Raw genomic sequence first — 12,797 nt, 5'->3', positions numbered from 1 at the left:
TCCTTCTCTATTGTCCAGCTTTGACACTTGAATTCATTGTTCTTTCCCTTTTATCTCAAAAGACAATTAATTACTTTAGCCCATTATCAGAGATATTGAGATAATATTGCTGTTTCTAGCACCCTAAAGAGGGGCCTAGTACATAGAAGACAAACATTTGCTGTTGATTGGGTGTGGAATAACTTCTTCAGATTTCCAACTTAAATTTTCTTAAAAAAACAAAAGTCTTTCCTGCTATTTTCCTATTCCTTGTGTCAAGTCACTTCTGATAACCCTGTTCCCACTTTGCCTTTTGTACTAATTGTTTTCTCTGTGTCCATGTTAATTAATATTTCCTTTTTCTTCACCTTCCATTTTTTAGTACCACAGGTGAAACCCAGGGGAAAAAGAAAAAGTCTGTTACTGAATATATTTTGATGATTTTCAAATATTTTTTTAACTGGAAAAACTTTTCCTGTTCTTTAGCCCAACCTCAGCGCCTGCCTCAGCTTCAAGCGTCCCTACAGGAGCCAAGTGAGGAGGAAGGCGGCAAGATAAAGAACGGCCCCACTAGTCTGAGCAACGGAAATGGAATTCACCACCACGGGGCCAAAAACGTATCTGCGGATAATCGAAGACTTTCAGCACCTGTTTCTAACAAGATGCATAGAAAAATTCAGTCCAGCTTGTCTGTCAACAGTGATATCAGTAAGAAGAGTAAAGTTAATGCTGTCTTTTCCCAAAAGACAGGCTCTTCACCTGAAGGTGAGTTTGAGATACATGCTTATTTTATTTGACCAGATGTAAAATCATATTCACCAATAACTACCTGATCAAGCGAACATGAATGAAGAATCTTGCTTATCTTTCAAACAGGAGTTTTGGTAAAACGCAACATCTGCCTAAGGAGACACAGGCTTGGAAGGGAAGTGTTAGCAACTGACATCCTGCTTTAGATTATTGTCTTCTAGAGTGAACAGTCAGGACTTTAAATAGAACTCATATACCCATTTTTTTTAATACCACATCTGAACATACGAATGCAGCATTCTGGTGGTGTGTGCATGTGTTCTCTCTGTCCCTGATTCATTATGATGTCCTGTGGTTCAGAAATGACTTGCTTGTATTTTTGTCTTGCAAATCAGTTCTTAAATACGCACAAGTAAAATGAGGAAAGGATTAGGTAATTTCCATCCTCTCACCAGGGATGGGCCCGGTGATCTGTTGCTTCACTGAGGAGCATCTTCCAGCCCTCGGTGTTGTCACCCCTCCAGGCCCACCTCATTGCCCATTCACTTTGGTCTGGTTGTGGCCTCTCCTCCCGAGGTACATGGGTGTTCTTTGACCTCTGGGGAATTACTGATTAGGTCTTCAATGTGCTTCATCCTGTCCTTGGCCAGGTTAAAGTCAGGTTAAATACTATGAACGTGAGAAAGCTTTTATTAGAGCACAAACCCATCCGATGATGGGTTTACAGCCCACAGACTCCTTTCATAAAAATGGCTTGTTGTGTTATATTTTGTTAGAGAAGAATAGCCTCCCTACCATGTGTAAGGTCCCAGATTTCGCCCAGCCTATCCATGTTGTTCTAGTCTTCCTCTCCTTTAGCAGTTCTTGGGGATCAAAAACCTCACATCTGCATTTTAGATACAGATACAGGCATATATTTCCTCCTCTGGTTCAGATCTATATGTGATTCTTTTTTTCTAATTCCCCTTACCTTTCAATTTTAATTACCATGAAATTTTAAATAAGGCAAATTCTGTGGATGCCTCTGTGAAGTTGGTCATGCTTATTCATAGAGATAAATTGAGTTGTAAATAGGAAATTGTATTGAGAGTTACCAGTAAGGAGCGGGAGAAAGGATATTACATTTTGGCTACAGGTGTCCTAGACTCAACTGAGGTAAAGTGTTAGGTTGATCAAATGATATGATAATAAGTGGTCTGCATAGTTCCAGGTCAGTGACACTACTTTCCAAACTAATTAGATTGAAAGGGACATGATTGACACTTTAAAATGAGTTTGACATGCAAGCTGTATGGTCATCTCGGAAGCAGAGGTAGGCTGTTAACTAAACTGGCTCTCCAAGGAGTTGGGAAGGCAATGCAATTTTCTTTAGAGTATCTTTGCTTCCCAGTGATTGGGTGAAATAATTGAAATCTACTTGTTTTATACATTTGAATTTACTTATTACAGCCTTAACCTCTTCTTTTCCATTTGATATTTACTTATTGTAAAGAATGGTGTATCAGTCCTACCTGAAATGTATCAATCAATCCAACCTGAAAAAGCTTATGGAACTTTTAGATTGTCCTTATTTGTTTATTTTTAATTCTGTGTCTGAACTTATTTCTAATGGAAGAATGCAGCTTCCTAAGTAACATAGGAAGGAAGAGGAAAATCGATAGTGTTGAAATGAAATAGAGTTGTGTTCTCCCCCTTTCTCTCCCAGGCCTGTGAGTGTATGAGGGAGATAAGGATAAGGGAAGTCCCTTGTCATCCTCCTCTTTATCACCACATCTTTTCCAGGTTGGACTGGGGAATGAGGAGTGTGAAACACAAATGAAGATGTCTAAATATATTGTACGTCATTCTATCCAGAACTTTGCTGTGAGGGTATAGGATTTAGCTGATTGTATGTTGTTGTGATTGCTCAAATCTAGATGAACATGTCCTTGTCCCAGTTTCTTGTGTTCTCCAGCTTGGGCATCCTCATGCTTTTTGACGCTGTTTAAAGTTGACTCCTGATTTTCAGTTTTGAAGTTAAGTTTATTCTCCGGCAATGTAGTTGTAGGTAAACAAAAAGTACAGACCTGGTAGATGGCAAATGAAATGACAAAGTGCCGGCCACCAGCTAGCTGGGCGACTTGCATTTCTCAGGGGGCTGCTTTTTCTGTGAAATGGTTTGGAGTAGGAATCTTCCAAGTTAGGTTGAGTTCAGGATTCTGTGATGCCATCCCCACAGCAAAACTGCTTCACTTCAGCGCAGGTTTCTTGCTCTGCAGAATGTGATTCCTGGTTGAGCAGAAATTTAATACTTGCTGAGTAGGCCTGGGCAATGGCAGGAATGGTTCTGATGAACAGGGAGAGCATCTGGATTTCAGGAGGTATGTCACAACAGTAGGTCTTGAACAGGCTTGATTTAGGACACTGATAAAAGTGGATACAAATTATTTTTTTAAAAATGAGAGATTTGTTTTCTCACTTTCTTTTTGTTACATTTTCTTAAGTCTTTATTGTCTATGCCTGTTCCTCCTACAGTAACAGGAGCAAATGAATAGCAAAATAATATTCACTCAATTCAGCTCAAAGACAGCTAACCACAGTTTGACAGTGTGATTTCTAGACAAACGGTGCCTGTGGTTATTTTTGTGTTACACATAAATAATATTGACAGGGGCGTTTTTTCTGGTGCAGAAGATGGAATTAAATATGGAACTATTTTATTTCGCTTCATTAAAAAAAAGTAAGGGCCTCTTTGCAGACCAAATTTTGAAAAACCCTTAAGATGTGGGCCCCCTTGGGGTGCCGGGGTGGTTCAGTTGGTTGACTCTCTAGCTTCAGCTACGGTCGTGATCTCACGGTTTGTGAGTTCAAGCCCCGCATCAGGATCTGTGCTAACAGCTCAGAGCCTGGAGCCTGTTTCAGATTCTGTGTCTCCCTCTCTCTCTGCCATCTCTGTCTCAAAATCAAACATTAAAAAGTTTTTTGAATAAAAATATATTTTAAAAAAAAGATGTTGGCCCCCCTTGCTCACGCAGAGCTTAGGACTTACCCAGCCCCGTAACTGAGTCAGTGTGTTGGCAACATCTTGTAAGATGCAACTGTAGGTTATCTATCGACTGAGCTCAAGTAGTAATGTGTATTGTTCATTCTCTTTTAAACTAGGCTAGCATGATTTCATTGTACCCTCCCAACAGCACTTTAAGTTAATCAGCTCTATGTAATTGTCTTATTATAAATGAGCCGACTGAGGCACAGATGGGTCAGGTGAACCCACTGAAGTCAATTGACAGGTGGTAGAAATAAGATGAAACCCCAGACCTTCTGGCTCCACAATCTATGCCCCTAACCACTGATACTTTGCCTTGCTGAAGGTCTTTATGAGAAAGGTAGTTACTGGTCATTCCTGCATCGCATCTGATGTTGATGGTGTTATCTGTGGATGAGGCAAGGATCTTAGTATACATTTGCCTTCTTGAAGCTTTTCCTACTAAAACTATAAAAACAATTCTCACACTTTTGCCCTAGGCTTGTTTCCCTTTCCTGCCAGACTAAAGTACCGAAGAGGTTGGACTGAGCTGACTCAAATTTTTTTCTTTATGAAGCTTTAGTGCTGGGCACCATTATAAATTAGAGTTTCCCACCAGTTAATAAGTGACACAGTGTTTTATTCCACACACTTTTATCCTACTCTTCCTTGAAACCAGCACTGGAAAATAAAATAGGTACTCATATTCATTAAAAAATGTTATTTTAAAAATTTCCTTTTTTGCAATAGAGGAAAAAAAATACCCGTGTTGGAAAATATTGTACCTTTTATTGAAAGTTTATTAAATAAGTAGATTTCTACTTGTTTTGTGTAAAAATATTTTCATACATCCTTAAATTTTCTGATTGCATCACCCATGTGGAGAGTTTTAAGACTAAATGTTTAAGATTCTTGACCTCTCAAATAATTATAGGATAATTTAGCATCATATAATATTCAAATTGCCAAGGGTTTTCATTAGACTCTAAGACACTTTTCTTATCCTAGGAATGGTAAATCTAACACATTTGAGGTATGCCAGTTACAGCTGTATATTTGTGTGAAAATTAAGTTTCAGCAAAGGTGTTTTTAGAATAGACTTTATACCTTTCGGGTTAATATGCCATCTTATATACTTCTCCAACCCCAAAGCTCATTGAACTTAAATTGAACAAGACAGCCAAGAGCCTTGTGTATATAGCAGTACCTAGGATCTGTCCCATTTTTAATCACACACAGGCTGTGTGGCCTAGGGATTAGACCACAGACTCTGAAACTAGTCGGCTTAGGTTCAACTATTGGCTTTACCACTGACCTGTGATGTGTCCTGGGGTAGGCTTTGTACCTCAGTGTCTTAAGTGTAAAATGGGGCTATTATTAGTACCTACCTCATAGAATTGTCGTAAAGAGGAGTTGAGTGGATGCCAAATTCATTTGAGTTAGAACGGCAGTCTGGCCCAGATGAAGCATCTGATAAGTATCACTGTTGTCATTGTCATCATTAAGGAGCTCACAAGTGTTAAGAATGTTAACTTCCTGAAGAAGGCAATGCCTGGGTGGACGCTCAATAGATAGATGAGGGAGACATTTAAGGCTGTTAGGAATTAATGTGGTTTGTTCAGATAATCATAAACAGTTTACTGTGATAGAAGCTAAATTAGCCATGAGAGTGGAAATGTGACAAAGGGAAAGTCCACAGGACCCCTGGGATGTCCTGTTCCTCTGAAGCTTTAAAGCAGTCGCTTTGAAGGACACCATTTTATATCCAGTATACATTTCTTTGAAAAAAATTTTCTCTCCATAATGCAGAAATTCCATGGTTGCAGTTATTCAAACCAGATGCCTTCTTACCTGTTCAATATTGCTCTCTATTAAGCACCTGCACGCATAGTGCCTTCACAACTTTTAGTATGTTAGAAATAAACTATTGCCATTCCTGACATGATGAGTTACTCTGGACTTGTTGAGCTGGGATGCTACCAACCTCTAGGAAGCTTTTGCAACTATGGATGGACTTGAGCCCAGTCTTCCAATTTTACTGGTTCTCTCTGCTTCCTTTTCTTCAAACTATTTTCTTGGTTTCCTTCCTCTCTGACCTATCATTTTAGATTCTTCTTCCTGCCCCTTTTCCGTGTATTTCCCCTTGTATTTGTAGTGTAGCAGTTTTTCACGGTATACCAGAGGGACAGGGCACCTTAGCATGAGTAGGAGCAGGTGGGGCACACAGCCTTCAAAGTGGATGTGGCACTACTGAGCATGAAAGTTTGAAAAGCTCAGGAGGTGATCAGATATGTCCTGCCCCGCCTTTCTTGAGAATTGCTGGTGAAATGGTAAAAATATCTTTCCTTGACCTCATCACTTCCCCTACCCTCCTCACCATCTGCAAACCTTGGCACAAGTCCACGTGTTTCAAAGCATGCCTTTACTCCATTGGTTAGAGGTCCCTGTACATGTGGTTAAGGGGTACAAGTAAATGCCCTTCCTTCTTGTCTCCCCTCAACGTGGAATGCTCTCGTAATTTTCCTTGCCTTTTTCACCTGTGTACATTTTTTTTCAGAACTCAACTTAGGCATCATCTCCTGGTGCCCAGTTTTGAGCTAATTGCCCCTCTTTTGTGTCCCCATAGCACCTTCCACATACCCAATGATACTGAAGTTTGTCTTCCTGCCTGAACTAAAATGTAATTTCACTGAAGGCCAAGACTCTGTCTCATTCTTTTTATTTCCAGCACAGTCTAGAGTCTGGCTTGTAATAAGTGTTGAAGCAAGTAAGGAGTATAAACCTGAGAACACAGGTACTTGTTCTTTAACATTCCATAGACATTGTGGTTGAAACCTCAGAAAGGCTGAAATCCTCAAGGGAGAGAGTGTGGAAAGATAAGAGTGCAAATATCAGATACCAGAGACAAAAATTCTACTGGGGTAGGACTGGAACTCAGAACTTCTGCCTCTTACCCCCATTGTTTCTTCATTATTCATTGTGATTTTCAGTCAACAACATGTTGCCAAATCCTAAAAACAAGGGGGGAAGAAAGTAAAATTCAAATTGAATTGTTCATTCTTAGTTACATAATACTATAAAATCTTACATTCATTTTCCCCCATAAAATGTCAGGTTTGCCTGTAATTGTAGAAATACAAGTATTTTAGTGGAAGGATAATAGGATTTTATGAGAGGACTATAGTGTTATTATTTGAGCTTCCAGAAACACACCTCCTCTGACTTGGGCAAGATAGGTCTCTGCTTTCCTCAAAATACTTAGTTTGCTTGGATGATGTTTTGTTTTGTTCTGTTTTCTCAGGCACAGTGCCTTCCATTCCATGTCAAAATGGTTGTGTGGGAGAAAGGTTTAGAACTCTGCTTTCTGAGGCAGTATTTGCCAGTCCATTGGAAAACAGGCTTTTAGTAAATTTCACTGCTCAACCAACAAATTAAATGGAACAAGAGTAATACAGTAGATGGGTACGTGAGGAAAGAAGACATGATCAAAGTTGATCTCAAAGTAGAAATCATTCTTTTTATTTACTTGAGATATTTTATTTGAGATATTTAATCAGCTTTTTTAAAAAAAAATTGAAACAATTATCTATCCAAAGTGCTTATAAATTGTTTTTTTTTTAATAAATGATGTTTCTAGATACTTGAATACACTGTAGATTTTAGGCAAATAGGTTAACTATATAATTGATGTTCTATAGTAAATTATTCTCTTACCCATCCCTTTAATGATCAAAGAAAAGATTTTTTAAGGTTCTGAAATACGTATAATTTAACATTTGGAACAGAGATGCCTCAGATAGCTTCATTTGAAATAGCTTACAGTTTTGCAGGCCAGGTTAAAGAAGAGAAGCCATCAGCTATGTATGGATTTTACTTCCTTCACCTTTGGCTTTTTGGTTTTGTAGACAAGTTGCTTAGGCCACTGTTCTAATGATCTAAATTAGTTTAGCATCCACTCAGGAGATGGGTGGGGAGGAAATAAAACAATGAAGATAGAGACAGATTGGCCAGGAAGCTCTGGAGTGTGGGGTGGCAGGGTGAACAGACCATTTAGAAACCCAGCTTCAGAATAATAGGCTAAATGGAAAGGATTGAACAGATCTTGTGACCCTATTCATACACCATGGTTTTAGTTTTTTCTTTGATGATGAGAATTTTAGGTGGTGTTTTTTTGTATGTGAAACAGCACTAGGGGATACAGTAGCCAGGCTTCTCTAGAGCAAACTTTGTTTTCTACCCTGTGAGTTGGACTGAATGTGATAACTGAGAAGCAGAGGTTTTCTTTAAGGTTTCAGGATTAAGGGCTGGGTTAAAACTGAGTAGAACTGAACAGCAGTCAGACCTGCATCTGAATCAGGACTGTCATTAATTTTCTAGTTCAATTAGTTGGAAAAGGGAAAAGAAATGAGGAAATCATGAATAGCTCAGTGTAGTTTAAGGATGACCATGAGTTGAGTTTTAGAACTGTTTGATTTCAAATGATGATACACAATTCAAGAGCATTTGGGAGGAGTTAAACCCAAGTATGCTAATTGATATTCTCATGGAGGGAATATTTGAAACTAAATCTGGTTGAGTTTTCTTCAGAAGAGATTTATGAGAAACAGTCAGATGGCGGAAAACTGACTGACTCAGAGATCACTGGAGGCCAGCCAGCTTGGTGGGAGGGGAATGTGGGTTCAGCTTGCGCACTTGGGAGACAATCGCATGGAAAAGTTCAGATTTTTCTCCACAGGTGATGTTAAATAGAGTCAGAGTGAGGCCATGATACTGATAAGACAGCCCTCGGGAGACCTCACAGGCAAAGAAGAGGATTATCTTGCTGAGAAAAACAATTGGAAAGGATAGTGCCATGGAGGCCAGGGAAAGAATGTAGGAAGGGGACTGTGCCAGATAAGTGACAGGTTCAGCGGGACGAATACTGAAATATTTTATGGATTTCATTGTGGACATCATTTGGTGATGTAATTTAGAACCATTTGCATGGAGAAACCAGAATGATGTAGGCTATGGAACACTAAGGAAACACATGGGCAACAGTAGTTCTAGAAAGGCCCAAGTCCAGGGTGGAAGTGTGGGTCCAGGGAGTTTGTTTTTCATTTTAAGATGGGAAGGCTTTGAATGTGTTTACTTTTCGATGGAAAGGATCAAGGAGAGAGGAAAAGTTTGAATACATAAAAAGGTAGTAACATTAACTTCTTGACAACCCAGTATACATAGGTTCTTTAGAGTTTAGCTCTTTATGTGGTTGTATATCCATTAACAAGGCAAGAGAATTGAGCAACCAGAAAAGCATTTACTGAATTGTTAACATAGATGACTCCACTCTGTTTGTGGTGTGGTTGATTAATCTTAGAAGACTTCTGAATAACCTCTGTGGAATGACTGGGTATGAGGAAATGTAACTAAAGAGATTAAAAAGCCTATCTCAAGCCCTCACTCCGACCTCATTCCAGGAGCACTAACTGCCATTTGAATGGGAGGCTTTCACAGGGCGGGCATTTGTGATTCTGAGTTCCAAACTTCTGACTGTTGTCTTTTGGATCACAAGTTCACAAGTAGATGGAAGTTGATAGTTTCTTATACTTAACTGAATTTAAATCCTAGCCTCTATATATGCATAGTATAAGAAAGGAAATACATGAACACAGAAACAGGTAAAGAATTAGAAGAGGGGTGCCTGGATGGCTCAGTTTGGCAGCCAACTTCAGCTCATGAACTCATTACTGGTGAGTTCGAGCCCTGAGTCAGGCTCTGTGCTGACAGCTCAGAGCCTGGATCCTACTTTGGATTCTGTGTCTCCCTCTCTCTCTACCCCTCCCCCACTTGCACTCTATCTCTGTCTCAAAGGTAAATAAACTTTAGAAGAAGAAGAAAAGTGTAGGAAAGATGAGTAAAGAAACCACTGCATCATCCAGGAAAATAGAAGACAGGTGAATTTTAAAATATATATAAAGTAAATTTATCTTTTAATGTGGCTTACTCTTTTTCTTTTTTTTAAGTGTATTTATTTATTTTGAGAGAGACAGAATCCCAGGCAGGCTCAAAAGTGCTATCAGCATAGAGCCGCACACAGGGCTGAAATTCACAAACTCTGAGATCATGACCTGAAATCAAGAGTCAGACACTCAACTGACTGAGCCACCCAGTACTCCTAACGTGGCCTACCTTTGACTGAATTACTATTGTAAGTAAAAGCTTGCAAAGGTTAAAACCTAACCTGTAATAAATTGAAATATTATGATAGTCTCTTACAAAGTAATTCTGATCATTTTTGGCTCATGGGCTTCTTTGAGAATCTGACAAAAATTATGATCCTTTTCCTCAAGCTTTTAAGAAAGATGGTAAGAAAATCCTGTCAGTTCTGTGTTGTTCCTGGAAGTAAATTAAGACACTTAACAGTGACGGTGGTGCAGATAATGGGGAGCCTGAAGAACCATTGTAAAGATTTTGAACAAATGAATGACATGGTCTAACTTAGCATTTTTAAGCATCACCTGCCTCTGTGCTGATAATCCACTGCAGGTACAGAAGGACCAAAGAGGCCTACTGTGTGCCTTTTGCAGTAATTCAGGTGGGAGATAGCTGTGTTGGATCCAGGTAGCAGTAGAAGTGGTGAGATGTTTTTGCATAAGGAGGTATTTGGAAGGCGGAGTAAGATTTACTGAACAGTGAGATTTCAGAGAAAGATAGAACTTAAGGATGACTCCTGAGGTGTTTTTTGTTTGTTTTTTGTTTTTTTATTATTATTATTTTTTTTTTGCCTAAGCAATCTAAAGTAACAAGTTGCCATTAATAGAAATGAGAAGACTATGGGAAGAACAGGGTTTTGTTGGTAGAGGAAGATAAGGATTTTGGTCATGGATTTGAGATACCCTTTATTTAACTGGTGATATGAAATAGTTGTTTGAATAGAGGTGTCTGGAATTCAGAGGAATGGTCTGCAGCCTAAGATACATTTTATGAATCATCAAGATACAGAATGTTCGACGAACGGGATCTCCGAGGACTGGGGTTCTCAACCTAGGGACCTGGAGGAAGAGCTTCTGGACAAAGGAAGTAGGAAGTAAATTACCACTCTCTGGACTTTGCCCCCAGAGATTCTAATTCATTTGGAATTGGAGGGAGGCTGGTGGCTAAGGTATCAGTATCCTCTACCTGCTTCCCACCAGATTTTAATATGCATGTAGAGTTAGGAACTATTGCTCAGGATGAAGATAAATTTAGGTATTCCAAAAACTGAGCCACTGGACAAGTCCAATATACAGAGGTCAGAAAATAAAGAGGAACTTTAAAAGAAAGAAAAAAGAAGAGGAGGAGGGTGAGTAGCCAGTGATGGGGGAGAAGGAACCACTAAAGAGACACAGCTTGGAAACCAAATGAAGGAAGTGTTTCAGTATGAATGAATGAATGATCATGGGTCAAATGAAACTGAGAAGTCCAAACAGGTGCATGGGAGGTGACCGTTGACACTGTCCTGTGAAGGTCATTGGTGACCTCATACTTTTGGTGTCGTTAGGGGGATAAGAGTATGATTAAAGTGGGTTCTGGAGAGAATGAAAAGAGAGGAATTGAAGATTGGAAGTCTAGGATACTATATTCAAGGAATTTTGCTGAAGGGGGATGTTTTTAGAAATAGGATATATTGGGGGCACTTAGGTGGCTCAGTTGGTTAAGTGTCTGACTTTGGCTCAGGTCATGATCTCATGGTTCATGAGTTTGAGCCCTGCATTGGGCTCTGTGCTGATAGCTCAGAGCCTGAAGCCTGCTTTGGATTCTGTGTCTCCCTCAATCTGTTCCCCCGCCTGAACCACCACTCACATTCTTTCTCTCTTAAAAGTAAATAAACAAAAAATTATTTAAAAAATAAAAAGAAATGAGATATATTGTATATTGTTATTGGTGATGATGCAGGAGAAGGATGTCCTGGAGTGTAGGAGAGAGGGGAGGAGATCCATTACAAAGTGCTCTATCTATATCTTATCCTTCTCAGGTTTAGACCATTAAAAGCAGCTATGGTTTCAGATGATCTTTATAGTGTCCACTATAGTAGTGCTTAGAGTAGAAGACACTTTCTATTTCTTTAGCTGGATATCTTTCAAATAACCAGTAGGATTTGGCATAGGTTTACTGTTTTGGAAACCATCCATTTAAGAAAATACTTTATCATTTGGCATGCTGTTAATTATGATAAAAGTTTCCATTCGTTTTAGAAGGATTTCAAAAAATTATTTCATAGTTGCAATAATAGCACTAGACACTGCGTAATAACTACAATTCTCAAAGGAGGAAGTTTTTGGGAAAAGATACAGAATGTGCAGGATGTTTTGAATCTTCTGACAAAAACTGGCTGATGACTCATGAGTCTCTTGTAGTTTATGAAGTATACACAGGGAAAATAGTATCAAAGTAATATTCATTGAATATAATTTTTATCTTCAAATATTTGAGATGACCACTCACAGTAAAACTTGCTCTCTGCTGGTCACAATAAATCAAAATTCTTTGTTTTGTGTCTCACTTTAACCTAAAATTTACCGCCGTAGCTACAGTATTTACCTTGTTAAAAAAAAATTAGTTCAATTTCTGAGGTTTGACGGATAAAAATCTTTAAATGAGCTAATGACTTGAGGAAAATACTGATGTGTAATCCATACCTTAACTTGTGTCCAAATGCCAGATGGTCTGCCCACTGACAATCTGGAAGAAAGAAGAAATTCAAAGTTTTAAGCCTAACTGGGTTATGTTCATGCTACTTTGACTTCAACTAAAACCATTTTTGATAATGCTATATTCTTTTTTTTTTGTCTTGGCACCTTAATAAATTTCCTGGTGTTTTTTTGTTTGTTTGTTTTTGTTTTTGCTTTTGTTTTTGTTTTTTGCCCTATGTTTTTCTATGTTCTTTCCATTCCTTCCTTTGTGTGCCCCCACTGTCATCTCTGTATGCTCAAAAGATCTATTGTTTTACTGGTTAAATAGACACTAAAATATTTAAGAATAGAGAATTGCAATATTGGGGGGAAACCCATTTGGAACTGTTTGGATTAGGCCTTCAAGCTGAGTT

General features: G+C 38.8%; 1 protein-coding gene across 1 annotated transcript in view; it reads left to right on the top strand.

Moving 5' to 3' along the window:
• The window catches only part of MDFIC (MyoD family inhibitor domain containing), an 87,757-nt gene that overhangs the window by 52,265 nt on the left and 22,695 nt on the right, over window positions 1-12,797 (top strand). Inside the window, exon 4 of the mRNA XM_058724526.1 lies at window positions 466-744. Coding sequence (XP_058580509.1) covers window positions 466-744 — 279 coding nt within the window. The remainder of the gene's footprint in view (window positions 1-465; window positions 745-12,797) is intronic.

This window comes from Neofelis nebulosa, chromosome 4 (assembly GCF_028018385.1).
Source record: "Neofelis nebulosa isolate mNeoNeb1 chromosome 4, mNeoNeb1.pri, whole genome shotgun sequence".
Lineage (NCBI taxonomy): Eukaryota > Metazoa > Chordata > Mammalia > Carnivora > Felidae > Neofelis > Neofelis nebulosa.
This window is presented reverse-complemented; position numbering and strand designations above follow the sequence as displayed.